Genomic DNA, 26,744 nt, shown 5'->3' with positions numbered 1-26,744 from the left:
GTGTGGTGTCACACGCCTGCAGACCCAGCTCCTCAGGAGGCTGAGGTGGAAGGACCACTTGAGCCCGGAAGGTGGAGGCTGCAGTGAGCCATCACTGTACCACTGCCCTCCAGCCTGGGCGACACAGCAAGACTTTTTCAAAACAAAAGCAAAAAAACAAAAAACAGTTTTGAACAGAGCTGTCCGCCATCCATCCCAGGTGAACCAGCACAGCAGATAGACTCTTAAGACTCTTAGGTTTGACAGGCTCACCCCATAGCGTCTCCTCTCCACAACAGGTGTGACTCAGGGCAGGGACACTTGCCCTCTGCAGCTGTCTGCCTGTAAACTGTGCTTACCCAGAGCCATTACTGTTTGTTCCCAGGGCTGTGTGCGCCATCGCTACCTGCCATCAAAGTTATGCACTTGAGCGACAGTGCCACCTAAACTCATGAACCCATGGGTGCAAAAGAGTTGAGTGTTTCTACGAAACAGAGTCAAATGCTTTGGAAAAACTGAAAAGCAAGTCACTTAAAAACAAGCAAAACAGGCTGGGTGCGGGGGCTCACGCCTGGAATCCCAGCACTTTGGGAGGCCGAGGTGGGCAGATCACCTGAGGCTGGGAGTTCGAGACCAGGCTGGGCAACGTGGTGAAACCCCGTCTCTACTAGAAATATAAAAATTAGCTGAATATGATGGCACACGCCTGTAGTCCCAGCTACTCAGGAGGCTGAGGCATGGGAATTGCTTGAACTGGTAGGTGGAGGTTGCAGATTGTGCCGCTGCACTCCAGCCGGGGCAACAGAGCAAGATCCTGTCTCAAAATAATAATAATTGCTCAGCTGCCTGTGGTGGCATACACTTGTAGCCCCAGTCCCACCTGTACTTAGGAGGCTGCAGCAGGAGGATCACTTGAGCCCAGGAGTTCAAGACCAGCCTGGACAATACAGCAAGACCCAATCTCTAAAATATATACAGAGAGCTGGCCTTTTTTGATTAGTTGCCAATCTCTGAGAGCTCAGCTGGCCTGAGGCTGTCATCAGGGCTTAGTGTGAGTGTGGGGGCTGAGTGTGGGTGCACCTGGGGTGCGGGGGCCGGGTGTGGGTACAGAGGCCGAGTGTGGGTATCTGGGGTACAAAGCCTGAGTGTGGATACACCTGGGGTGCACCCTCCAGGCAGCTTCCTATGGTGGAGTGTGTGTATTCAAAACACAGATGCAGAAGAGGTAAGGGCCACCTGCATGGGCTCAGGGTTCAGAAGTCTGTCCTGGGGAAAAGTGCCCTGCCCGACACCTTCCCGAGTGACTGCGACACGCCCTACGCAACTCAGTGCTCGAGACAGCAGGTCTGGTGTGTGTGGGAGAATCCTCCGTGAGGTTCAGGCTAGGGTGGCTCGATGGAGAAAAGGAAACCCTTCAAGAGAAAAGGGTTTTGAAGGAGGGTGGGTTTGAGGGCAAGACTAGGGTGGTGCCTGTCCTGCGGCAGGCAAGGGTAGGGAGAGAGGGGTCCTTCTGAGACAGGCTGGAGGCCGGGAGTTCCCTTCACGGTGGGATGGGTTGCCCAGGCTATGGTGAAGGAGCTGCAGGTGCACCTGGGGTGTGGGGACTGAGTGTGGGTACATCTGGGTTGTAGGGGCTGAGTGTGGGTGCACCTGGGGTGCAAGGGGCAACTGTGGATCCATCTGGGGTGCGGGGGCCAAGTATGGGCACACCCAGGGTGCAGGGGCCGAGTGTGGGCACACCCGGGGTGCGGGGGCTGAGTGTGGGCGCACCTGGGGTGCAGGGGCCAAGTGTGGGCACATCGGGGTACAGAGGCCAAGTGTGGGTACACTGGCGTAAAGAGGCCGAGTGTGGGTACATCTGGGGTATGGGGTCGAGTGTGGGTGCACCTGGGGTGAGGGGCCTGCTGGGGGCTGGAGAGCAGACACACCTGCAACACAGAAATGAAGGGAGAGAGGCCCTTCCATTCCCTGGTGCTTACTGAACAGGTGCCAGGTGGACTAGCACATGTCTGAAAGGAAAGACTCTCCAGGAAACAAGTATTTGTGGAAACTCAAAAGAGCCATCAATGAGTGCCAGCGTCACCTCCTCTCCTCCCTCTCTCCCCCTTGAATCCACACCGACGACTCCATCAGCCACATGTGCCGGGGCAGAGAGGGCAGGTGTGCTAGGAACAGACATTGCAGCCACGCTGCCCGGACTCAAACCCCCACCTCCGAGATCCAGAGCCAGGGACCTAATTGCACCCTGCCTCCGTTTCCCCCATCTGTAGGATGGGGACAATATAGTGCCCACTGGCTGGGCACAGTGGCTCACACCTGTAATCCCAGCATTTTGGAAGGCTGAGGTGGCAAGAAGGTGACAGAGTGACCACCTGTCACCGACAGAGTGGGAGAACTACTTGAGCCCAGGAGTTTTGAGACCAGTCTGGGCAACATAGCAAAACCCCATTTCTACAAAAAACAAAAAATTAGTCAAGCATGGTGCACGCCTGTGCTCCCAGCTACTCGGGGGGCTGAGGCAGGAGGATCGCTTGCGCCCAGGAGTTCTAGGCTGCAGTGAGCTGTGATTGTGCCACTGCACTCCAGCTGGGGTGACGGTGAGATCCTGCCTTAAAACAAAACAAAAAACCACCACAAACACAAAAAACCAGTAATGCCCTATCTGGGGGTTGGCTGTGATAGAGAACATTCTGGAATGCTGTCTGACACAAAGCAAATACTTTCCTTTACTATTTGTACTACGGTTCACTTCCTCCGTAGCTGCTGGAATGATTCTACTAACCAAGTCAGGCATGTCCCTCCTCTGCTCAAAGCCCTGCCATGGCTCCCACCTTCCCCAGGAACCCGTCTTTACCGTGACCTGCAAGAGCGGTCGGCAAACTGTGGCCCCAGGGCCAAATCCAGCACCTCCTTTGGTAGAGCAAAAATATGCACCAGAGACCTTATGCTGCCCACAAAGCCCAAGGTATGTACCATCTGGTCTCCTACAGAGAGTCCAGGACCTCCGGCCCCACCCAGGCCATCTCCTCACCAGCTACCACCCGCCTTCACTCTCCCACTCTCCTGGGTCACCTGGCTCCACCCACCCTAGCCTCCTCCAAACATGTCACCACCCCACTGGGCCCCCGTGGCTGCTGCTCCTTCTGCCTGTCCCCATCTTCTTTTTCATTTTATTTTTATTGAGACTGAGTCTCGCTCTGTCACCCAGGCTGAAGTACAATGGTGCAATCTCGGCTCACTATAACTTCTGCCTCCTGGGTTCAGGTGATTCTCATGCCTCAGTCTCCCGAATAGCTGGGATTACAGGTGTGTGCCACTCGTCCGGCTGATTTTTGTATTTTCAGTAGAGATGGGGTTTTGCCATGTTGGCCAGGCTGCTCTCCAACTCCTCACTTCAAGCGATCTGCCCGCCTCAGTCTCCCAAAGTGCTAGGTTACAGGTGTGGGCCACTGTGCTGGGCCAACTTTTATTTTTAAATATATAATTTTGAAATAAGACAGGGTCTTGCTATGCTGCCCAGGCTGGTCTCGAACTCCTGGCCTTAAGCAATCCTCCTCCCTCTGCCTCCCAAAGTGCTAGAATCACAGGTGGTAGGCCATCTTGTTTAAAATAACATCCAGGCCAGGTGCAGTGGTTCACACCTGTAATCCCAGCAATTTGGGTGGCTGAGGCGGGTGGATCACTTGAGGTCAGGAGTTCGAGACCAGCCTGACCAACATAGTGAAACCCCGTCTCTACCAAAAATACAAAAATTACGCAGGTGTGGTGGTGCGTGTCTGTAATCCCCAGCTACTTGGGAGGCTAAGGCAGGAGAATCGCTTGAACCTGGGAGGCAGAGGCTGCAGTGAGCTGAGATGGCGCCACTGCACTCCAGCCGGGCAACAGCATGAGATTCCATCTCAAACAACAACAACAACAACAACAAACAGTCAGGCACAGTGGCTCACACCTGTAATCCCAGCACTTTGGGAGGCTGAGGCGAGCGGATCATGAGGTCAGGAGATCGAGATCATCCTGGCTAACACCGTGAAACCCCGTCTCTACTAAAAAATACAAAAAATTAGCTGGGTATGGTGGCGGGCACCTGTAGTCCCAGCTACTGAGGAGGCTGAGGCAGGAGAATGGCATGAACCCAGGAGGCAGAGTTTGCAGTGAGCTGAGATCACGCCACTGCACTCCAGCCAGGGTAGCAGAGCAAGACTCTGTCTCAAAACAAACAAACAAACCAAAACAAACAAACAAACAAACAAAAACACCCAAATAAAATATCATCCACCCCAAAACACACACACACACACACACACACACACACACACACACACACACACACATGAATTTTCTCTGCGAGGCACATCACAGCCTCCTTGCACTCAGGGGCACTTGCTGGCACGTCAGCACTACATATGAAGGTCATTTTATTTTCTAAAAATCTTATTATTATATTATTATTTTAGAGATGAGGTCTCTGTTGCCCATGCTGGAGTGCAGTGGCACAATCATAGCTCACTGCAGCCTCGAACTCCTGGGCTCAAGGAATCAAGGGACCCTCCTGCCTCAGCCTCCCAAACAGCTGAGACCACAGGTGTGTGACACCATGCCTGGTTAATTTAAAAAAATTTTTTTTAGAGATAGGGTCTTGCTATGTTGCCCAGGCTGGCTGGTCTCAAACTCCTGGGCTCAACTAATCCTCCTGCCTAGGCCTCCCAGTGTGCTGGGATTATAGGCACAAGCCTCCTTGCCCAGCTAGGGGTCATTTTCAATATTAACATCACCAACAAGAAGCACACAAATGCGAAAACTGCGGCACTCCACAGACCTTAAACAGGGCGTGTGTTTACAGCGTGAAAGGCCGAATGAGAAGGCGGAGTGTCACCTCGCTCAGCCTCAGCTGGGAACGTGCGTGGGAACTCCAAGTTTTCTCCACTCTGCACCAATATGAATGGATTCATGTTGTGGTTACAGAGAAATTTTAGCAAGTGGGTGAAAATTAAACAACCAATTACCATCCGATCCAGCAATTCTACTCCTGGGTATATCTTCAAAAGAGTAAACACTGACTCCGCAAATCCCGAGGCTCAACTGTAGTTTTGTTTATTTAGAAGGGAAACTCCGGGAGCCGCGGGTGTCTGTGGTCCTGGCTGGCACGAGGTGGTGGGGGTGCTTAACAAATATGTGCTTCAGGGAAGGAGGGAGAGGACATCTGGGAGGGACCTGGTCTGGACCTGTCAGAGGAGAAAGGAAAGGGCAGAGTGGAGGGAATGTCTTATTCCAGGAGGTTCTGCCGTGAGCCTTGGGGGTCCCTGGAGAGTCACTTTGTCATTGAACCTGAAGCCACGGAAAGGTTTCTGTGGAGGAGTGGATGAGCTCTGCTTCTAGAAATGATGGCTGCAGCGTGGGGAGCAGGGCACACTGGAAGGGGTTGCTGGTGGACACAGGGGGACCTGGACCTTGAGGGCAGGGTGCAGAGTGGCAGAGAGGGGCGGTGCAGGGGCCATGAAGTGGGGGGTAGAGTGGTGAGCTCGGCAGCAGGCAGCCGCTGGCACGGGGGTGTGGCGCTCAGGAGGGCTAAGAAAGGGATGGAAATTTGGGCCTGAGGTGCTACCTGGAGCCTAGGAGAACCCAGGAGCGCCCAGGAGCAGAGCTACGGAGGTGGTTTAATGGAGCTGCCTGGAGAGTCAACGGAATAAGGGTTGGAACTAAGGTCCTTGGGTCCAGCTATGTTGAAAGCGGTCTTGGGACCAGAATATATGAATGGCAGAGTGGTTTTTATTTTGGGGGAGGGGAGAACACAGTTGTATCATAACCACTGGCTCAAACTAGTATTATTTTATTTATTTGCTTATTTACTTATTTATTTTGAGATGGAATTTCACTCTGTGGCCCAGGCTGGAGGGCAGTGGCATGATCTCGGCTCACTGCAACCTCTGCTTCCCAGGTTCAAACGATCCTCCTGCCTCAGCCACCCAAGTAGCTGAGATTACGGGTGCACGTCACCACGCCTGGTGAATTTTTGTATTTGTATTTGTATTTTATTTTATTTTTTTTTTTTTGAGACAGAGTCTCGCAGTCGCCAGGCTGAAGTGCAATGGTGCGATCTCGGCTCACTGCAACCTCCACCTCCCAGGTTCAAGTGATTCTCCTGCCTCAGCCTCCAGAGTAGCTGGGATCACAGGCACGTGCCACCATGCCCAGCTAATTTTTGTATTTTTAGTAGAGACGGGGTTTCACCGTGTTAGCCAGCATGGTCTCGATCTCTTGACCTTGTGATCCACCTGCCTTGGCTTCCCAAAGTGCTGGGATTATAGGCGTGAACCACCATGCCCAGCCTAATTTTTGTATTTTTAGTAGAGATGGGGTTCACCATGTTGGCTAGGCTGGTCTCGAATTCCTGACCCAGGTGATCCACCCGCCTTGGTCTCACAAAGTGCTGGGATTACAGGCGTCAACCACCGTGCCCGGCCCTCAAACTAGTATTATTATGACTTTTAAAAAAAAGATCGACTGAAACCCCAAAGTTGTTTCCTCACAAGCTGTCACTAGGTTTTATTTCCCCATCCTGTATCTACATCGTTGCTTATTTAGACCAGTGATTCTCTACCAGGGGCGATTCTTGCTCCCAGGGTCATTTGGCAGAGTCTGGAGACATTTTTGGTTGTTATGGGAGTGAGGGGGGAAGAGGGGTGCTCCTGGCATCTGGTGGGTGGAGGCCAGGGATGCTGCTTAGCACCCTGCAGTGCCCAGGTCGGTCCCATCTCAAAGAATGATCTGGCCCCAAATGCCTATAGTGTCTAGGCTGGGAAACCCTGATTTAGACCCACACGCAGGAATCTAAGCATCCCAGTACTCACTCTGTCACCTGGTGATTAAAGCCACCCCTCTAGCTGTCTGTCATCTCCAGCTTTGATAAATAAGCTTTCTACATCTTTATCTTCCCAAATTACAAGTTAAATGACTGACCGAGACACAGCAGAGGACAGAACCGTGGGTGCCTTCCTACTAAGTTAACATCAGCCCATTAATTAACAGCTTTGTGAACTTCCATCCACCGATGAGCATGGCTAAAAGATGATTACCTCACAACCATCTTGTTTGTTTGTTTATTTATTTTTTGGAGACAGAGTCTCAGCTGGAGTGTAGTGGTGTAATCATAGCTCACTGCAGCCCCAAACTCCCGGGGCTTAAGTGATCCTTCTCCCTCTCTCCCGAGTAGCTGGGACTACAAGTGCACACCACCACGGCTAATTAAAAAAGCTTTTTTTGCCGGGCGCGGTGGCTCACGCCTGTAATCCCAGCACTTGGGGAGGCTGAGGCGGGCAGATCACGAGGTCAGGAGATCGAGACCATCCTGGTTAACACGGTGAAACCCTGTGTCTACTAAAAATGCAAAAAATTAGCCGGGTGTGGTGGTGGGTGCCTGTAGTCCCAGCTAGTTGGGAGGCTGAGGCAGGAGAATGGCGTGAACCCAGGAGGTGGAGCTTGCAGCAAGCCGAGATCGTGCCACTGCACTCCAGCCTGGGCAACAGAGCAAGACTCTGTCTCAAAAAAACAAAAAAAAATAAAAAGCTTTTTGTTTTTTGTTTTTTGGTAGAGACAGGGTCTCGCCATGTTGCCCAGGCTGGTTTTGAACTCCTGGGCTCAATCGATCCTCCTGCCTTGGCCTCCCACAGTGTTGGGATTGCAGGCATGAGCCACCATACCCAGCCCCTAACTATCTTAATATCTCTGCGTGCTTCTGATCCTGCCCCCCAAAAATATGGTGTGGGACGTGGTTAGATGCTTTCTATTTCCATGTGTTTGATCCTGTTTCGCTGGCTGAAATGCCAAAGGTCACGGGAACCTGTGACTTGCTTTCCAGTTCTTGCAAGATCCTATAGTGTCAGACGCAACTAGTAAGGGGACTCCTCCAACTCAACAATAAAAAACAAATACTCCCATTCACAAATGGGCACAAGATGTGAACAGACATGTCTCCAAAGAAGAGATACAAATGACCAGTAAGCACATGAAAAGACGCTCAACATCAGTAGTCACTAGGGAAATGCAAAGCAAAACCGCCCACTTCACACCCACTAAGATGGTATAATTTATTTTATTTACTTTTTTTTTTTTGAGACAGAGTCTTGCTCTGTCACCCAGGCTCCAGTACAGTGGCTCGATCTCAGTTCACTGCAACCTCCGCCTCCCGGGTTCAAGTGATTCTCCTGCCTCAGCCTCCTGAGTAGCTGGGATTACAGGCGCCCGCCACCACGCCCGGCTAATTTATGTATTTTTAGTAGAGACAGAGTTTCGCCATGTTGGCCAGGCTGGTCTGGAACTCCTGACCTCAGGTGATCCGCCCACCTTGAGCTCCCAAAGTGCTGGGATTACAGGCTGAGCCACCGTTCCCGGCCTAAAATGGTATAATTTTAAAAACGGAAAATTACGTATCTTGGTGAGAAGGCAGAAAAACCAGGACCCTCACACACTGCTGGTAGGAAGGTAAAATGGGGCAGCTGCTATGGAAGACAGCTTGGTGGCTCCTAAAAAAGTCTAGCATAGGCCGGGTGTGGTAGCTCACGCCTGTATTCCCAGCACTTTGGGAGGCCAAAGAGGCCAGAATATGAAGTCAGAAGTCCGAGACCAGCCTGACCAACACTAAAAATATAAAAATTAGCCGGGCGTGGTGGCACGCCCCTGTAATCCCAGCTACTTGGGAGGCTGAGGCAGGAGAATGGTGTGAACCCGGGAGGCGGAGGTTGCAGTGAGCTGAGATCACGGCATTGCACTGCAGCCTGGGTGACAGAGCGAGACTCCGTCTCAAAACAAAACAAAACAAAACAAAAACTAAAAACTCAGAAACAAACAAGAAAACACAAAACGTGGAAATAAACTAAGTGTGCATGTATAGATGAACGGATAAACAAAATGTGACACACACACACATTGTAATATTATTCGACCTTAAGAAGGAAGTTCTGACACACAGATGGACCTTGAGGTCACTATGCTCAGTGAAATCAGCTAGTCACAAAAGAAAACATCACTATGTGACTCCACTTCTAGCAGCTCCCTAGAGTTGTCAGATTCATAGAGACAGGAAGTAGAATGGTGGGTGCCAAGGGCTGGGGAGGGGGATGGAGAGTGAGTGTTTTATGAGGACAGAGTTGCAGCTTGGGAAGCGGAGAAAGTTCTAGAGATGGATGGTGGTGATGGTGGCATCAGCAATGTGAATGTGCTTAATGCCACCAACCTGTGCACTTAAAAAGGATTTTTTTTTTTAAAAAGATGCCACTTGGCTGGGTGCAGTGGCTGACACTTGTAATCCCAGCACTTTGGGAGGCTGAGGCAGGCAGATCACTTGAGGTCAGGAGTTCAAGATCAGCCTGGCCAACATGGTGAAAGCCTGTGTCTACTAAAAATACAAAACTTAGCCAGACATGGTGGTGTGCACCTGTAATCCCATCTACTCGGGAGGCTGAGGCAGGAGAACTGCTTGAACCCGGAAGGTGGAGGTTGCAGTGAGCCGAGATCACACCACTGCACTCCAGCCTGGGCGACAGGGCAAGACTCTATCAAGAAAAGAAATAGAAAAGAAAAGGGAAAGGGAGGGGAGAGGAGGGGAGGGGAGGGAGGGGAGGGGAAGGGGAAGGGGAAGAGGTAGGGGAAGGGGAAGAGGTCAGGGAAGGGAACGGGAAGAAAAGAAGGAAGGAAAGAGAGAAGCTTGGCATGCAACTTCATTTTTAACATATCTGACAAAAGAAAGTGCCTAAGGCCAGGTCTCAGGCCCTGCGCTGCCCAGGCTTGTTCTGAGATCCTCTGCTTCCTTTTGTGCAAATTTCACACTATTTTCTGGTATCAGGATGGAGGGACCTTCGATATCACCCATAGATATTGCAGATGCTGAAAAAGCATCTGCCTTATGAGTATTTCTCTTGACACTGGGTACAGGCCAGATGCTGAAGTATAAGAGGTCCCAGCAAAACAATTCCACCCCCTGAGGCCTTCTCAGGACGGGCAGTGTGTGGCATCTTTTAAACAATTATGTTAATTCTATTGACTGGGCAGAAATCAAAATGACAAGGGTGAAAAACTTTTTTTTTTTTTTTTTTTTTTTTTTTTTGAGATGGAGTCTCACGCTGCTGCCCAGGCTGGAGTACAATAGCACAATCTCAGATCACTGCAACCTCTGCTTCTCAGGTTCAAGCGATTCTTGTGCCTCAGCCTCCCAAGTAACTCGGATTATAGGTGCACGCCACCACACCCAGCTAATTTTTGTATTTTTAGTAGAGATGGGGTTTCACCATGTTGGCCAGGCTGGTCTTGAACTCCTGACCACAGGTGATCTGCCCGCCTCAGCCTCCCAAAGTGCTGGGATTACAGGCGTGAACCACCGCGCCCAGCCCCTGAAAAACATTCTGATGAAAAGAAAACTGATTCTGAAAAGATTAATTCAGGTCTAGTTACATAGCTGAAATCTTCCAGAAAGCTGGAAGATTTATATACATATATATGTATACATATGTGTTACATATGTGTATACATATATGTGTGTGTGTATATATATATATATATATATATATATATATATATATATATATATATATTTCAAGCCAACAATTTTAATGTGGGAAATAAACAGCAAATAAATGTCAGCAGAGGTGGCTCTAAGAAGGGCAGAGGAAACCAAACACCTGAGAGAGGCCGGGGGTTTCTCTTTCAGCAGATCAAAAGCACTGTCACAGGCGGAAGGCAGGGCAGAAAAACAGGTGTGCAGAATGCCAGAAAGAAACCTGTTTGCCTTCAATGGGTGGGGAAATTATTCAAGGGCACTGCATTTCTGGAAAAACGGAACTGAAATGATGTCAAGGCAGGTGAACCTTAGAAAAACCCTTCACAGGCCGGGCATGATGGCTCACGCCTGTAATGATGGCTCACGCCTGTAATCCCAGCACTTTGGGAGGCCGAGGTGGGTGGATCATGAGGTCAGGAGTTCAAGACCAGCCTGGCCAACATGGTAAAATCCCATCTCTACTAAAAAAAAAAAAAAAAAAAAAAATTAGCCGGGTGCGGTGGCAGGCACCTGTAATCCCAGCTACTTGGGAGGCTGAGACAGGAGAATCACTTGAACTCGGAGGGCGGAGGTTGCAATAAGTAAGCTGAGATCGCACCACTGCACTCCAGCCTAGGTGACAGAGTGAGACTCCATCTCAAAAAAAAAAAGAAAAAGAAAAACCCTTCACAGGCCAGGCGTGATGGCTCACGCCTGTAATCCCAACACTCTAGCAGGCCGAGGTGGGCCTCGGCTCAAGTGTGACGTCAAGTGTTTGAGACCAGCCTGGCCAACATGGTGAAACCCCGTGTTTACTAAAAAATACAAAAATTAGCTGGAGGTGGTGGCAGGCGCCTGTAATCCCAGCCACTCGGGAGGCTGAGGCAGGAGAATAGCTTGAACTCAGGAGGTGGAGGTTACAGTGAGCCAAGATTGTACCACTGCACTCCAGCTTAGGTGACAGAGTGGCCTCATCTCAAAAAAGAAAAAAGACTCTTCACAGGGAGTTTCCAATCTAATCCAAACTCTCGCAGAGGCCAATCTTTCCATAGCATGGACTGGGACTGCCATAGGTCTTTTTTTGTTTTTTAAGAAACAGGGTCTCGCTCTTGCCCAGGCTGGAGTGCAGTGGTACAATCACAGCTCACTGCAGTCTCGAACTCCTGGACTCAAGCGATCTTCCTGCCTCAGCCTCCCAAGTAGCTGGGACTACGTGTGCACACTACCTACCTGTAGTCACCACGCGTGGCTAAGTTTATCTATTTCTTTTTGTAGAGATGGGGTCTCACTATGTTGCCCAGGCTGGTCTTGAACTCCTGGGTTCAAGTGATCCTCCCGCCTTAGCCTCCCAAAGTGTGAGATTACAGGCGTGAGCCACTGCACTCAGCTGGTCTTGTTGTTTTAATCTGGGGGGACTCAAACTCTATGTTGAATACCCCTAGGCTTGCAAATACCACAACAGATCATTATTCCCTTAAAAAACACACTGCAGGATAAAGAGGGGCCCCTTGGGGAGCTCATGGATGGGCCCAGATTGTGAAGAGGCCAACCTGGGACACAGCTGCTGAGCTCATGAGACAGCTGAGGGCCTCCTGTTCCCTAAGCCACATCCCTCGCCAAATTTACAGTCAGATCATCGGGGCCCTAGAAACAGAACTGTAAAAATGATGAGTCTACTGTAGGGGCTGGTGAACCCCTACTGTCTGTGGGCTGGCCATCTGTTTTTGTAAATAAAGTTTTATCAGAACACGGCCACGCCCACTTGTTTCTCTGTTGTCTGTGGCTTCTTTTGAGTTGAGTGGCCGTGACAGAGGCTATGTGGCCTGCAGAGCCTGAAATATTTACTATCTGGCTCTTTCTTTTTTTCTTTTGAAACGGGGTCTCACTTTGTCATCCAGGCTGGAGGCAGTGGTGCGATTTTGGCTCACTGCAACTTCCACCTCCCGCGTTCATGCAATTCTCCTGTCTCACCCCCCAAGTAGCTGGGATTATAGGCATAAGTCATCATGCCTGGATAATTTTTGTATTTTTAGTAGAGATGTGGTTTCACCATGTTACCCAGGCTGGTCTCCAACTCCTGGGATCAAGTGATCTGCCCACCTCAGCCTCCTGAAGTGCTGAGATTACAGGCATGAGCCACCACACCCAGCCTACTACACCTTCTTTTTTTTTTGGGAGATGGAGTCTGGCTCTGTCACCCAGGCTGGAGTGTAGTGGTGCAATCTCGGCTCACTGCAAGCTCCGCCTCCCGGGTTCACACCATTCTCCTGCCTCAGCCTCCCGAGTAGCTGGGACTACAGGCGCCGCCACCATGCCTGGCTAATTTTTTTGTATTTTTAGTAGAGACAGGGTTTCACCATGTTAGCCAAGATGGTCTCCATCTCCTGACCTCATGATCTGCCCATCTCCGCCTCTACCTAGCTCTTAACAGAAAAAGTTTGCTGGTCCCTGGCCTACTATATCTAATTGGTTTGTTCTGTAAGGGAGGGCCTATTTCCAAGAATTCAAATGCAACCAGCTGGGCTCATGCAGTCTGGGAACTCCCAATGCGCTATCCCTGATGTGCAGAAGGAACCGGAATAAAAGGAGTGGCAAAGTGGATTCGCTGTGCAAAGTCATTACTGAATTCCGGAGCCCTGAAATTGCCCATGCTGGGAGCAAACAGGCCACAAACAAGTAGCAAAGAGGTTGGTTTCTTTCTTTTTTTTTTTTTTGAGACACAGTCTCACTCTGTCTCCCAGGCTGGGGTAAAGTGGCTCAATCTCAGCTCGCTTCAACCCCCGCCTCTCGGGTTCCAGCAATTCTCCTGCCTTAGCCTCCTGAGTAGCTGGGATTACAGGCGCCCACCACCACACTCAGCTAATTTTTGTATTTTTAGTAGAGACGGGGTTTTCACCATGTTTGGCCAGGCTGGTCTTGAACTCCTGACCTCAGGTGATCTGCCCACCTTGGCCTCCCAAAGTGTTGAGATTACCAGCGTGAGGCACCATGCCTGGCCAGTGGTTGGTTTCTGAGCATCTCAAGTTCCCTACCATCCTGAGTATGATGGCTATAACTTTTTTTTTTTTTTTTTGAGACGGAGTCTTGCCTTGTCGCCCAGGCTAGAGTGCAGTGGCACGATCTCCGCTCACTGCAAGCTCTGCCTCCCGGGTTCGTGCCATTCTCCTGCCTCAGCCTCCCAAGTAGCTGGGACTACAGGCACCCGCCACCACGCCTGGCTAATTTTTGTATTTTTTTTTAGTAGAGACGGGGTTTTACCGTGTTAGCCAGGATGGTCTCCATCTCCTGACCTCATATCCGCCTGCCTCGGCCTCCCAAAGTGCTGGGATTACAGGCGTGAGCCACTGTGCCAGGCGGCTATAACTATTAATATAAGTCAGCAACCAGCTCCTATGCTAGGAAAATTCCAGAACCTTGCAAAGACCTTCATTAGCATTCCTTTTAGAACTGCAACAGTGTGAGCTTGAATATATTTTAACGTATCCTGTGTCTCAAGGTCAGCTTGTAAGCTAGGTGCAGGGGTAGGCAGCTGGTACAGCTTTGTTTTTTGCCCTCTCTGAATCCATAAAACTTTTGTGTTTGATGAAGGTGGTATTTGAATGCAGGGGAAGGAACAGATTATATGGAGTATAGGCACACGGCCAGACATTTGACAGACTGTAGTATCAGATTTCTACTCATACTTTTTGGCAAATTATATTCACAGAGAATTCAGATTTAGAAGCTTTTCAAAAAGAATCTGGATGCCAGGTGTGGTGGCTCACGCTTGTAATCCCAGCACTTTGGGAGGCCGAGGTGGGTGGATCACCTGAGGTCAGGGGTTCGAGACCAGCCTGGCCAACATGGTGAAACCTCGTCTCTACTAAAAATACAAAAATTAGCCAAGCGTAGTGGCACGCGCCTATAATCCCAGCCACCTTGGAGGGTGAGGCATGAGAATGGCTTGAACCCAAGTGGATGGTGGAGGTTGCAGTGAGCCGAGATAGCACCATTGCATTCCAGCCTGGGTGACGAGCGAGACTCCGTCTCAATAACAACAACAAAAAGAATCTGGCGTTCTCCCGAAGACCTCCTCTTTCCTCTCTGCAATTAACTGGTTCTAAAGAGTGAGACCTTCTACATTTACTTCAACTTCAAAATATTGGAAAATCACTGTGTTGTAAAGAGCCTAAGAAATGAGTGCCAATAGCTTGTAAACTTGTTCTAGGCTGGGAATGGTGGCTCACACCTGGAATCCCAGTGTTTTGGGAGGCTGAGGCAGGAGGATCCCTTGAGCCCAAGAGTTTAAGACCAGCCTGGGCAATATGGCGAAACCCCATCTCTACAAAATAGCATTAAAAAAACCAACAATTAGCCAGGCATGGTGGTGCATGCCTGTGGTCCCAGCTACTCAGGAGGCTGAGGTGGGAGGATTGCTTGAGCCTGGCAGATAGAGGTTGCAGTGAGCTATGATTGCACCACTGTACTCCAGCCTGGGCAACAGAGCAAGACCCTGTTTCAAAAACAAAAACTAAAACAAAACAAATATGTTGTTTACAAATCACTAGAAAGAGGAGATTCCTGAAGTGGGCTGAACGGTGTCCCATCAAAATTCATGTCCACTGAGAACCCTGGAATGTGGACTTCTTTGGAAAGAGAGCCTGGGGCAGAGGTCATTAGTTAAGGATCTCGGGATGAAATTTCGATTTAGGGTGGGCCCTAGAGCCTATGACTGGTGTGTAGAGAAAGGAGAGGGAGATTTAGAGACACAGATACAGAGTGGAAACACACACACAGGTGAAGGCCACGTGACCACGGAGGGTGTGGAATGACATGGCTACAAGCCGAGGAATCCCTGGGGCCACCTTTTAGAAGTTGAAAGAGTTCGCCGGGCGCGGTGGCTCACACCTGTAATCCCAGCACTTTGGGAGGCAGAGGCGGGCGGATTGCCTGAGGTCAGGAGTTTGAGACAGGCCTGACCGACATGGTGAAACCTCGTCTCTACTAAAAGTACAAAAAATAAGCTGGACAAAGCGGCCGGCACCTATAATCCCAGTTACTGGGGAGGCTGAGGCAGGAGAATCGCTTGAACTCCGTAGACAGAGGTTGCAGTGAGCCAAGATCATGCCATTACACTCCAGCCTGGGTGAAAGAGTGAGACTCCATCTCTCAAAAAAATAAAAATAAAGCACCTGAGTCTGTCGCACACAGTAAAGATGAGTACAGTTTGGTAACACTTTGTATCCTATTATTTTATGTGTGCCCAATGGGCCATGGTATAGAATGTTCTGTTTTTGGTCAAAACAAAATGCACCCATCTGAAGGAGCTACAAGAGAGTCCCAGAGGCCCCTGTCTTCAGGCCCAACCATCGGGCGAATCTTCCAGACCAACAGAGAGCTACCCTCATGCTAAAATACTCCAGGACTGGGATGTTCAGGTGGGATTAGCTCCACAATCTATCTAAAAGGCCTTTTAGTTGAGACATGGCAAAACCCCGTCTCTACTAAAAATACAAAAATTAGCCGGGTGCGGTGGGGGGCGCCTGTAATCCCAGTTACTGGGGAGGCTGAGGCAGAAGAATCGCTTGAACCTGGGAGACAGAGGTTGCAGTGAGCCGAGATTGAGCCACTGCACTCCAGCCTGGGTGACAGAGCGAGACTCCATCTCAAAAAAAAAAAAAGACAGAGATCCTCCTTCCTCAGCCTCGCAGAGCGGGTTTGCTTTGGGTTTCTACCTAACTGTGTTTCTGCTTTTTGTGACTTGACAACAGTTGTCCAGATCAGTCGGTATTTACAGGACAACAGAGAACGCAGCCCAAGAAGCCCCTCGAGCATCTAACTGGCTCCCTGGAGCCAGGACAGGAAAGGGATCAACAATGAACACACAAGGTCAGGTCAACTCTGTGAAACGGCCCCAGGGCAGCCCGTACCTGCCTCTGGCAAGGTGCTCCTTACCATTCCTTCACATTTCTTCTTACAGATTACAAATAACTAGGCTAGGTGCAGTGGCTCACACCTGTAATCCCAGCACTCTGTGAGGCTGAGGCAGGAGGATCTCTTTTTTTTTTTTGAGATGGAGTCTCACTCTGTTGCCCAAGCTGAAGTGCACTGGCTCAATCTCGGCTGACTGCAACCTGCGCCGCCTCCCGGGTTCAAGTGATTCTCCTGCCTCAGCCTCGTCAGTAGCTGGGATTACAGGCACCAGCCACCATGCCTGGCTAATTTTTGTATTTTCAGTAGAGATGAGGTTTTGCCATGTTGGCCAGGCAGGTCTTGAACTCCCAACCTCAGGTGATCCGCCTGCCTTGGCCTCTCAAAGTGCTGGGATTACAGGTGTGAGTCACGAGCCCAGCAGGAGGATCTCTTGAGCCCAGGAGTTCAAGACCAGCCTGGGTAACACAGCAAGGCTTCATCTCTACAAAAAATAAAAAATTAGCCGGGCACGGTGGCGCACACCTGTAGTGCCAGCTACTTAGGAGGACAAAGCGGGAGGATCGCTTGTGCCCAGGAGGTCAAGGCTTCAGTGAGCTATGATTCTTCTATCCTGGGCAACAGAGCAAGACCGTCTCAAAAAAAAAAAAAGAAAGAAAGAAAGAAAGAAAGAAAGAAAGAAAGAAAGAAAGAAAGAAAGAAAGAAAGAAAGAAAGAAAGAGCTAAGTTTAGGCAACAACGTAAATGAACCTTGCAATCGTTATGCTAAGTAAAAGAAGCCACATTAATACATCAAGTATACTGTAAGATTCCACTGACATGAAAAGTCTAGAATAGACAGATCTAGAGACAGAAAGTAGGGTCATGGCTGCTGGGGGCTGGGAGGATGGGGGAATGAGCAGTGAAAGCTACGGGTGCGAGCTTCTCTTGTGGGTGATGACAATGTTCTGAAATTATAGTAGTGACAGCTGCACCACTCTGTGCACATAGTAAAAATCACTGATTTGGCCGGGCATGGTGGCTCACGCCTGAAATCTCACCACTTTGGGAGGCCAAGGCGGGTGGATCGCTTGAGGTCAGGAGTTCGAGACCAGCCTGGCCAACATAGTGAAACCCTATCTCTACTAAAAATACAAAAACTAGCCGGGCGTGTTGGCCTGCACCTGTAGCCCCAGCTACTTGGGAGGCTGAGGCAGGAGAATCGCTTGAACCCGGGAGGTGGAGGTTGCAGTGAGCCGAGATTGTGCCACTACACTCCAGCCTGGGTGACAGAGTGAGACTCTGTCTTGGAAAAAACAAAACAAACACATTGAATTGTACACTGTAAAGGGGTGAATTTTACGGTATGTGAATTACATTATCCCAATTTTAAATTTGCAATAATATAATAGAAATTGTGATAATATAATTATCTTGACCAGCAGCAGTTGGTCAAGAGGGCTTTCTGGGTCATACCTGGGCTACACCTGCTGCGAGGCTCTCACCTCATCACATTGGATGGCACAGACACACTTTGTAACCTTCTCCTAAATGGTCCTACGTGGCAGGGACCAGCACGTGGGCACACTGACATTCTCCTGGGCATTAGGCAATCTATTAACCTAGCCCCACACCACTTACAGGGCAAGCTGGTCCCCTTTCCTTTAGTGTTCTCTTAGCTTTACCCCCCAGTCTTCCTGCTACTCAGTCTCAAACCGTTCCTTAAAATTCTGTCCCATTGCCACTGTGCTTCCAGTTCTTATCCCATCTCTTCCTCTCTTTGTAACTGCTTTACTGAGAAAGAGTTCTCATATCATACAATTCACCCTTTGAAAGCGTCCAATTCAATGGTTCTTAGTATATTCACAGAGTTGCGCATCTATCATCATAATCTATTTTATTTATTTTATTTTTTGAGACAGAGTCTCGCTCTGTTGCCCGGGCTGAAGTGCAGTGGCAGGATCTCGGCTCACTGCAACCTCCGTCTCTGGGGTTCAGGCAATTCTCATGCCTTGGCCTCCCGAGTAGCTGGGTCTACAGGCACATGCCACCACGCCTGGCTAATTTTTGTATTTTTAGTAGAGATCAGCCTTCACCATGTTGGCCAGGCTGGTCTCGAACTCCTGACCTTGTGATCTGCCCATTCTGGGCTCCCAAAGTGCTGGGATTACAGGCATGAGCCACCGCGCCGAGCCTACAATCAATTTTAGAATGCCTCCATCACCTCAAAAAGAAACCCCATTACCTTGGCCATCACTCCCCACTCCACTACACCCAGCCCGTGGCAACCACTAATCCACTTTCTGTCCTTGTGGATTCATCTGTGGTATACATTTCATATAAATGGAATCATACAGCAGGTAGCCTTTGGGGACTGGCGTCTTTCACTGAGCAAGGTTTTTTTCTTTTTCATGGCCAAGTAATATTCCACAGTATGGCAGGACCACATTTTATGTATCCACTCCTCAGGTGATGGACATTTAGGTTGTCTCTGCTTTCTGGCTATTTGGAATAATGCTACTATGAACATTCCTCTCCAAGTTTTTGTGTAGGACCTATGTTTTCATTTGTCTTAGGAATCTACAGAGGAACAGAATTGCTGGGTCCTATGTTAATTCAAGGTTTAAGCTTTTGAGGAACTACCTGTTTCCCAAGGCAGCTACACCAACCTATATTCCCACCAGCAGTGTATGAGGGTCCCAATTTTTCCATTTTCCCATCTCTCTTAGGGACGGCACAATGGTTCATGCCTATAATCCCAGCACTTTGGGAAGCCAAGGTGGGCAGATTGCTTGAGTGCAGGAGTTCAGGACCAGCCTGGGCAACATGGTAAGACCCCTGTCTCTCCAAAAAATAAAAAAAATTAGCCAGGTGTGATGGCGTGCGCCTGTGGTTCCAGCTATTTGGGAGGCTAAGGTGGGAGGATCACTTGAGCCCAGGAGGTTGAGGCTGCAGTGGTCTATGATCGTGACACCGCACTCCAGCCTGGGCGACAGGGCAAGACCCTGACTCAAAACCAAAACAAACAAAACCTCATTGGTTAGGATCCCCCAAGTGGACATCACAAAGGGTCACAGGGGCCCACCATGGCCACCACACCCTGGCATTGTCAGCGCTACAGAGCTGACCCCTTGCTGCCTCCAGCACCCAAGGATGCTGAAATCCTTTGCTCTACATTCTATCTGGTCCGTCACTATCCATTTCACCCCTGTAAGGGAACTACTGAGTCCGGTAATCCCTATTGTGGATAACTTCCCAACTTACTAATGTTTTTAAATTCAATTTCGCTCTTCAAATGAAACCTCAGCAAATTAGAGGTATCCGTACACGGAGCGTAACTGGGATGTCCCTCTATGCAAGATGACGCTAGATTCCTGCCAAGTAATTTGATGTCGTCCTCCCCTCCTTCCATCCCACACTGCAATGAGAGAGCACCTGCTCAGGACTCCCTCTTTTCATTTATAAATATTTATTTATTTATTTAGAGATAGGGTCTTGCTCTGTTGCCAAGGCTGGAGTGCAGTGGTGTGATCACAGCTCTCTGCAGCCTTGACCTCCCAGGATCAAGCAATCCTTCCATCTCAGCCTCCCAAGTAGCTGGGGCCACAGGTGTGAGCCATCACACCTGGCCAATTTTTCAATTTTTTGTAGAGATAGGATTCTTGCTATGCTATCCAGGCTGGTCTTGAACTCCTGGCCTCAAGTAGTCCTCCTGCCTCAGCCTTCCAAAGTATTGGGATTACAGGTGTGAGCTGCTGTGCCCGGCCAATTTTTGTTTTCATTTTTGAGCTGAGACTTTCTCCAGACCAACTCCCTCTTTTCACTTTTTCTCCTCCTGAAACCCACACATAAGAATGATGAACTGAGCCAGGTATGGTGGCCGATGCTTGTAGTCCCAGCTACTCAGGAGGCTAAGGCAGGAGGAACACTTTATTTTTTATTTTTATTTATTTATTTTTTTTGAGACAGAGTCTCGCTCTGTCACCCAGGCTGGAGTGCAGTGGCGCAATCTCGGCTCACTGCAAGCTCCGCCTCCCGGGTTCACGCCATTCTCCTGCCTCAGCCTCTCCGAGTAGCTGGGACTACAGGCGCCCGCCACCACACCCGGCTAATTTTCTGTATTTTTAGTAGAGACGGGGTTTCACCGTGGTCTCGATCTCCTGACCTCGTGATCCGCCCACCTCGGCCTCCCAAAGTGCTGGGATTACAAGCGTGAGCCACCGCGCCCAGCCAGGCAGGAGGAATACTTTAACCCAGGAGTTTGAATTTAGCCTGGACAACACAGCAAGACCCTGTTTTTTTTAAAAAAATAATAAGATGCCCTGGAATTAAACACTGATGACTGTTGCTTAACTCTGTGAATATACTAAAACACACCAAATGGTATACTTTTAAAAGGTGAATTTTATGCTGTGCTAATTATATTTCAATAAAGCTGCTGTATTAAAAAAGTGACGTGTATTAAAAATGTAACCATCCACAATGTGTTAAATGTGTACTTAGTGAAACCTTTAGAATATATATTTTTTCAATATATGACCATAAATCAGTGTATGAAGCCGTGCATGGTGACTCACATCTATAATACCAACACTTTGGGAGACGAAGGTAGGAGGATCACTTGAGCCCATGAGTTTGAGACCAGCCTGGGCAACCCTATCTCTAACACACACAGAAAAATACAAAAATTAATTGGGCGCAGTGGTACGCACTTATAGTCCTAGCTCCTTGGGAGGCTGAAGTGGGAGGATTGCTTGAGCCTAGGAGGTCGAGGCTGTAGTGAGCTGTGATCACACCACTGCTCTCTAGCCCAGGTGATAAGAGCGAAACTCTGTCTCAAAAAAAAAAAAAAAAAAGGCCAGGCACAGTGGCTCACGCCTGTAATCCCAGCACTTTGGGAGGCCGAAGCGGGTGGATCATGAGGTCAGGAGATCGAGACCATCCTGGCTAACAGGGTGAAACCCCGTCTCTACTAAAAATACAAAAAATTAGCCAGGCGTGGTGGCGGGCACCTGTAGTCCCAGCTACTCAGGAGGCTGAGGCAGGAGAATGGCATGAACCCTGAGGTGGAGCTTGCAGTGAGCCAAGATCGCGCCACTGCACTCCAGCACTTCAGCCTGGGGGACAGAGCAAAACTCTGTCTCAAAAAAAAAAAAAAAAAGGAAAAAAAAAGTTAGTGTATCTACTGCTTTGAACATATCGAACATAACCAGACTAGAACTCTATACTCAGTTGAAACTATGAATCTATCTCCGACAAAAGCAGAGAAGCAAGCAAACTTAATTTAGTTCACATACAACTTAATTTGCATCATAAAAATGAGAAGAACTGTTGTCACTGAACGCTCTCGGAGGACATTATTTTACCCAGTTTCCCTCCCTCGCCCGGTCAGCCACAATCCTCCTCCAAAAAAATTCCTCCAGGCAGCTGTGGGGCTTCCACTGGTGCTGTTTTGCACCTAGAGAGAGGGTTTTCAAAACGCAGTAGTTCTTGACCATCTCAGGGGGAAAGTAAAGTTTACCTAACAAATAACAAAGAAACAGCTATTGGCTGGACTTCATATAAGGTCTCTGGGCTTTTAAATGATTTTCAGAGAGGTGGCAGCAAAAATGTTTTGTAAGTCATAGAGTTTGAAGAGATGGAAACATTGAGTGAGAATGAGGGAGATCTTGACACACGATCTGAACTATGTTAAACACGTGCTAGGTAAACACCCAGGGAGGCGCAGCTAGTCACCACGGTCCTGGCCCACAAAGGGCAATGGCCTTGAAGCCATAATTGTTACTGTGTGACAAGAATGAAAATTATACCACAGCTAGGCCAGAAACAATGCATGTGCCACTTCCCCTTTCAAAGTGGGGACAGTCTCAAGTCGATTTAAAAAAGAAAGACAGAAAGAACCAAAGAATCTCTTTTCTTTCTTTTTTCTTCTTCTGAGACAGTCTAGCTCTGTTGCCCAGGCTGGAGTGCAATGGCGTGATCTCGGCTCACTGCAACCTCTGCCTTCCAGGTTTAAGCGATTCTCCTGCCTCAGCCTCCCAAGTAGCTAGGATTACAGGTGCACGCCACCACACCCAGCTAATTTTTGTATTTCTTAGTAGAGATGGGGTTTCACCCTTTTGGCCAGGCTGGTCTCGAACTCCTGGCCTCTCTGCCTGCCTCGACCTCCCAAGGTGTTGGGATTACAGGTGTGAGCCATGGTGCCTGGTCTCTTTTCTGCTTCTCTAAGGTATGCCATTTAAAAATGAAATATGACCGGGCGTGGTGGCTCATGCCTGTAATCCCAGCTCTCTTAGAGGCCAAGGAGGGGCGATTACCTGAGACATCAGCCTGGCCAACATGACAAAACCCCACCTCTACTAAAAATACAAAAAATTAGCTGGGCATGGTGGTACATGCCTGTAATCCCAGCTACTTGGGAGGCTGAGACAGAATTGCTCGAACTTGGGAGGCAGAGGTTGTAGTGAGCCAAGATCACACTACTGTACTCCAGCCTGGGCGCCAGAGTGAGACTGTCTCAAAAAGAAAAAGGAAACACACTTTGAAGTATAGATACACAATGGCATGGTTAAATCTAGCTTAGTAACAAATGCAGCACTTTGCATAGCTCTCATTTTTGTGGTGAGAGTACTTAACATCCCCTCTTCTTGCATTTTTCAAGAATACGTCATATTGTACATGATAAACATATACACTATTATCTGTCAGTTAAAAAAACAAAAACAAAAACCACAGGCTGTGGCAGCTCACACCTGTCATCCCAGCACTTCGGGAGGCCGAGGTGGGAGGATCATCTGAGTCCAGGACTTCAAGACCAGCCTGGGCAACATAGCAAGGCCCCACAAAATTCTTTTTTTTTTTTTTTTTTTTTTTTTTTGAGAAAGAGTCTTGTTCTGTTGCCCAGGCTGGAGTGCAGTGGTGCAATCTCGGCTCACTGCAGCCTCTACCTCCTGAGTTCATGCCATTCTCCTGCCTCAGCCTCCTGACTACCTGGGACTACAGGTGCACGCCACTATGCCCAGCTAAGTTTTTGTATTTTTAGTAGAGACGGGGTTTCACCGTGTTAGCCAGGATGGTCTCCATCTCCTGACCTCGTGATCTGCCCGCCTCGGCCTCCCAAAGTGCTGGGATTACAGGTGTGAGCCACTGCGCCCGGCCCAAAAAATTTTTAAAAACTAGCCAGACATGGAGGCGCATGCCTGTAGTCCCAGCTACTTGGGAGTTTGTGGCAGGAGGATTATTTGAGCCCAGGAGTTCCAGGCTGTAGTGAGCTATGATTGTGCTATTGCACTCCAGTCTGGGCAACAGAGTGAGACCCTGTCTCTAAAAAGAAACAAAATTTTTTTAAGTAAAATCACATACTAATTTCAGAAGAAAACAAAAATGAAATAAGCTATACAAAACCAAAACAAAGTAACATTTACAAAAATGAAATGTATTATGCCTGCCAGCTGTTTGCTCTTTTTTGCTCTAGAACAAACACATCTTTTTTTTTTTTTTATTTTTTCTCAGAAAGGCTTGTTGACCTACAGAAATAGCAAACTACTGATAAAGTGTAAACCCTGACCCGGTCCAAACAACATCCGAGATGCTCAAATTCTCCAAACTCTTTATAATTTGGAATGTTAACCCAAACATCCAAGCCTGGGAGCATTCGCATATGCAAAGGGTGTATAACACTGATGGAAAATTTGCCGTATGCCAGATACTTCTGTGATGCACCTTACACAGATTACCTCATAGAAACCCTAACCAACTCTTATTCCCATTTTAAAGATGGGAAGACGGAAACTTAGTGAAGTTACACGGCTAACAGGTGGTGGAACTGGGACCAGAACCCAGCTCGGATCTGACCTCAAGCCTGCGCTCCTAACACTTCTTTTTTTTTTTTTTTTTTTTTTTGTAGACAGAGTCTTGCTCTGTCGCCAGGCTGGAGTGCAGTGGCCCCATCGTAGCTCACTGCAACTTCCGCCTCCCAAGTTCAAGTGATTCCCCTGCCTCAGCCTCCAGAGTAGCTGGGACTACAGGCGCCCGCCACCATGCCCGGCTAATTTAGTGTTTTAGTAGAGATGCGGTTTCACCATGTTGGCCAGGATGGTCTCGATCTCCTGACTCGTGATCCACCCGCCTTGGCCTCCCAAAGTGCTAGGATTACAGGCTTGAGCCACCGCGCCCGGCCGCTCCTGACACTTCTTACAGCTGGAGGATTAATCATTCACTCAGACACCTGCAAAACTCATCCCTTGGCCACTGGGCTGTCTATACTGTCCTGAACTCTCTCTCTGGTCAATGGGAGGAGAATGCGCCCCTTCAAAGCTACTGGCTGGAGCTTCATCTCCGAGAAAACAAGGCAAAGGGGAAAAAGTTGTGTTGGCCGCTTCGCTTCCGTGGTAAAACTTTAAGAACGTTTTTTAACCCTGTGGTCCAGGCTTTAATCTCAACAGAGCAAGAGATAAGGGGCAGATAGCTACAGCAAAACACACAAGTGCTGGTCGAATTAACGCAGGAACAGAAAACCAAATACCGCACTTTCCCACTTGTAAGTGGAGCTAAACCTTGGGTACTCATGGACACAAAGAAGGCAACAGAAACTGGGCTCTACTAGAGCGGGGAGGGAAGGAGGAGGTCAAGGGTTGAAACACTAACTATTGGGTACTATGCTCAGTACCTGGGTGACGAGATCAGTCACACCCCAAACCTCAGCATCACGCAATATATCCAGGTAACAAACCTGTACATGTACCCCCTCAATCTAAAATAAAAGTTGAAATTTAAAAACGTAAAACAAAACGAAACATACAAGGATCAGGGGAAAGCTTCTGGTTCCCGTCCGCAGTGAAAGCACCAACTGAGTTCTTATACAAGAAACGAAAACCCATGGCACAGATAGTTCTCATGGTTTTGCACCCAAACGCTCCCTGCCAGGGAGGGCTGTCTGCTCCGGGATGTGAGGGTTCTCCCGGGAGGCCTGAAATACGACGGTGCTGGGTATTGTGGTGGGTTCCATTCCATCCCTGGTCCCGCCCCGGGCGCTCCTGAACGAGGAGCAGAGGCTGGGGCTCGAGTGACCCCTCCTATCCTCTCCTGGAGGAGAGTAAGCTGCAGCACCCCAGGACTGGCTGGGGCTCGGATGGAGCCGGCGGGCATCGTCTGCACCTCTGCACCCTGCAATCGCCGCCTAGAGCCTCCATGCATTGAAGGAGCAACCTGCACCCCAGCACCGGTTCGCCTGCCTGGAGAAGTCCTCCAGGAGCCGGCGGGAGGCCCGAGGCAGCCCCAGGGGTCCCGCGCCCCAGGCCACCCCCTGAAGAGACCGAGGGCCCCCTCCTGAGCCCCGTTTTCCTTGGGACCGCCCCGCCGCCGCCCTCACCTCGGCCCGATAGCCCGCAGGCCGCTCTCCGCCAGCTCCTCTGCCACTCTCGCAGCCGCCTCCGATGCCTCCGCCCGGCCTCCCCGGATCCACTGTAGCTAGCAGCTGGGAGCCGGAAGCGGGAAGCCGCGCGATGAGAGCGGCGCATGCGCGATTCCGCCTCGGAGGCGGGGCAGAGGGCGTGACCCGGAAGGAGGCGTGCCCTCGAGGGCGGGGCGCTCCCGGGGACCTGAGGCTGCTGCTCCCCGAGCCGCGAGGAGGGGGCGTCGGCTCGGCCTTGAGAGGGGCGCGGGCACCGAAGTGGGAGGGTGCTCGCGGCGAGGGTGAGGGCGACTTTTGAGGGGCGGGTCAGCGGGGTTGGGGGGCTTTTTGAAGGAGATCAATGCAAGCCTGGCTGTCAGTAGGGCCGGGGGCTCTGAGGGGACAGCCGGGTTGCGGGGATCCAGAGGGACAGCAGCAGGGTTAGGTGGGCGTTTTGTGGGGTTAACGGAAGCCTGGGTGATTAGCGGGGCTGGGGAGGGAGTCCTGAGGAGGACAGCGGGTTGGGGAATCTCAAGGGGGGTACAGCACAGTTAGGGGGACCCTGAGGGAGGACAGCGGGGTTGGGGGGACCCCGAGGGAGGACAGTGGAGCTGGGGGTGTTTTGGAAGAATCAACGGATGCCTGGAGGGGATGTCAGTGGGCTCCTACGGGCTCGTTAGGATTGGAGGTACCTAAGGGGGGCACCCCCAGTGGTGGGGAGTCTTAGCGGGGAGAGTCCAAGAAATGGAGAGGGCAGGGTCTGTCACCTGAGAAAAAACAAGCAGCATCAGGGAGTGGTGGGGGGATCACTTCAGCCCAGGAGTTCAGGACCACCAGTCTGGGCAACATAGCAAGACCCCATCTCTACAAAACATTTTTTAAAATGAGCAGGGCGTGGAGGCGCCTGCCTGTGGTCCCAACTCCTCCAGAGGCTGAGGTGGGAGGATGACTTGAGCC

The 26,744-nt window shown here is 49.8% G+C and overlaps 2 protein-coding genes across 3 annotated transcripts in view; both read right to left on the bottom strand.

Moving 5' to 3' along the window:
* The window catches only part of LOC100581805 (rho guanine nucleotide exchange factor 18), a 78,900-nt gene extending 53,006 nt beyond the window's left edge, over positions 1–25,894 (bottom strand). The window contains exon 1 of one of the 2 annotated variants that reach the window (XM_030807772.1): positions 25,767–25,894. The gene's annotated coding sequence lies outside the window, so the exon portion shown is untranslated. The remainder of the gene's footprint in view (positions 1–25,766) is intronic. The other variant, XM_030807773.1, reaches the window with a different exon arrangement.
* The window catches only part of LOC115833529 (rho guanine nucleotide exchange factor 18-like), a 40,767-nt gene continuing 39,597 nt past the window's right edge, over positions 25,575–26,744 (bottom strand). Inside the window, exons 12-13 of the mRNA XM_030807685.1 lie at positions 26,457–26,479; positions 25,575–26,099 (exon numbers count right to left, since the gene is read on the bottom strand). Of these exons, the coding sequence (XP_030663545.1) occupies positions 25,575–26,099; positions 26,457–26,479 (548 nt within the window). The remainder of the gene's footprint in view (positions 26,100–26,456; positions 26,480–26,744) is intronic.

Source organism: Nomascus leucogenys, unplaced genomic scaffold, assembly GCF_006542625.1.
Source record: "Nomascus leucogenys isolate Asia unplaced genomic scaffold, Asia_NLE_v1 Super-Scaffold_241, whole genome shotgun sequence".
Lineage (NCBI taxonomy): Eukaryota > Metazoa > Chordata > Mammalia > Primates > Hylobatidae > Nomascus > Nomascus leucogenys.
Note: the sequence above shows the minus strand (reverse complement) of the source record. Positions and strands in the feature narration are given on the sequence as shown.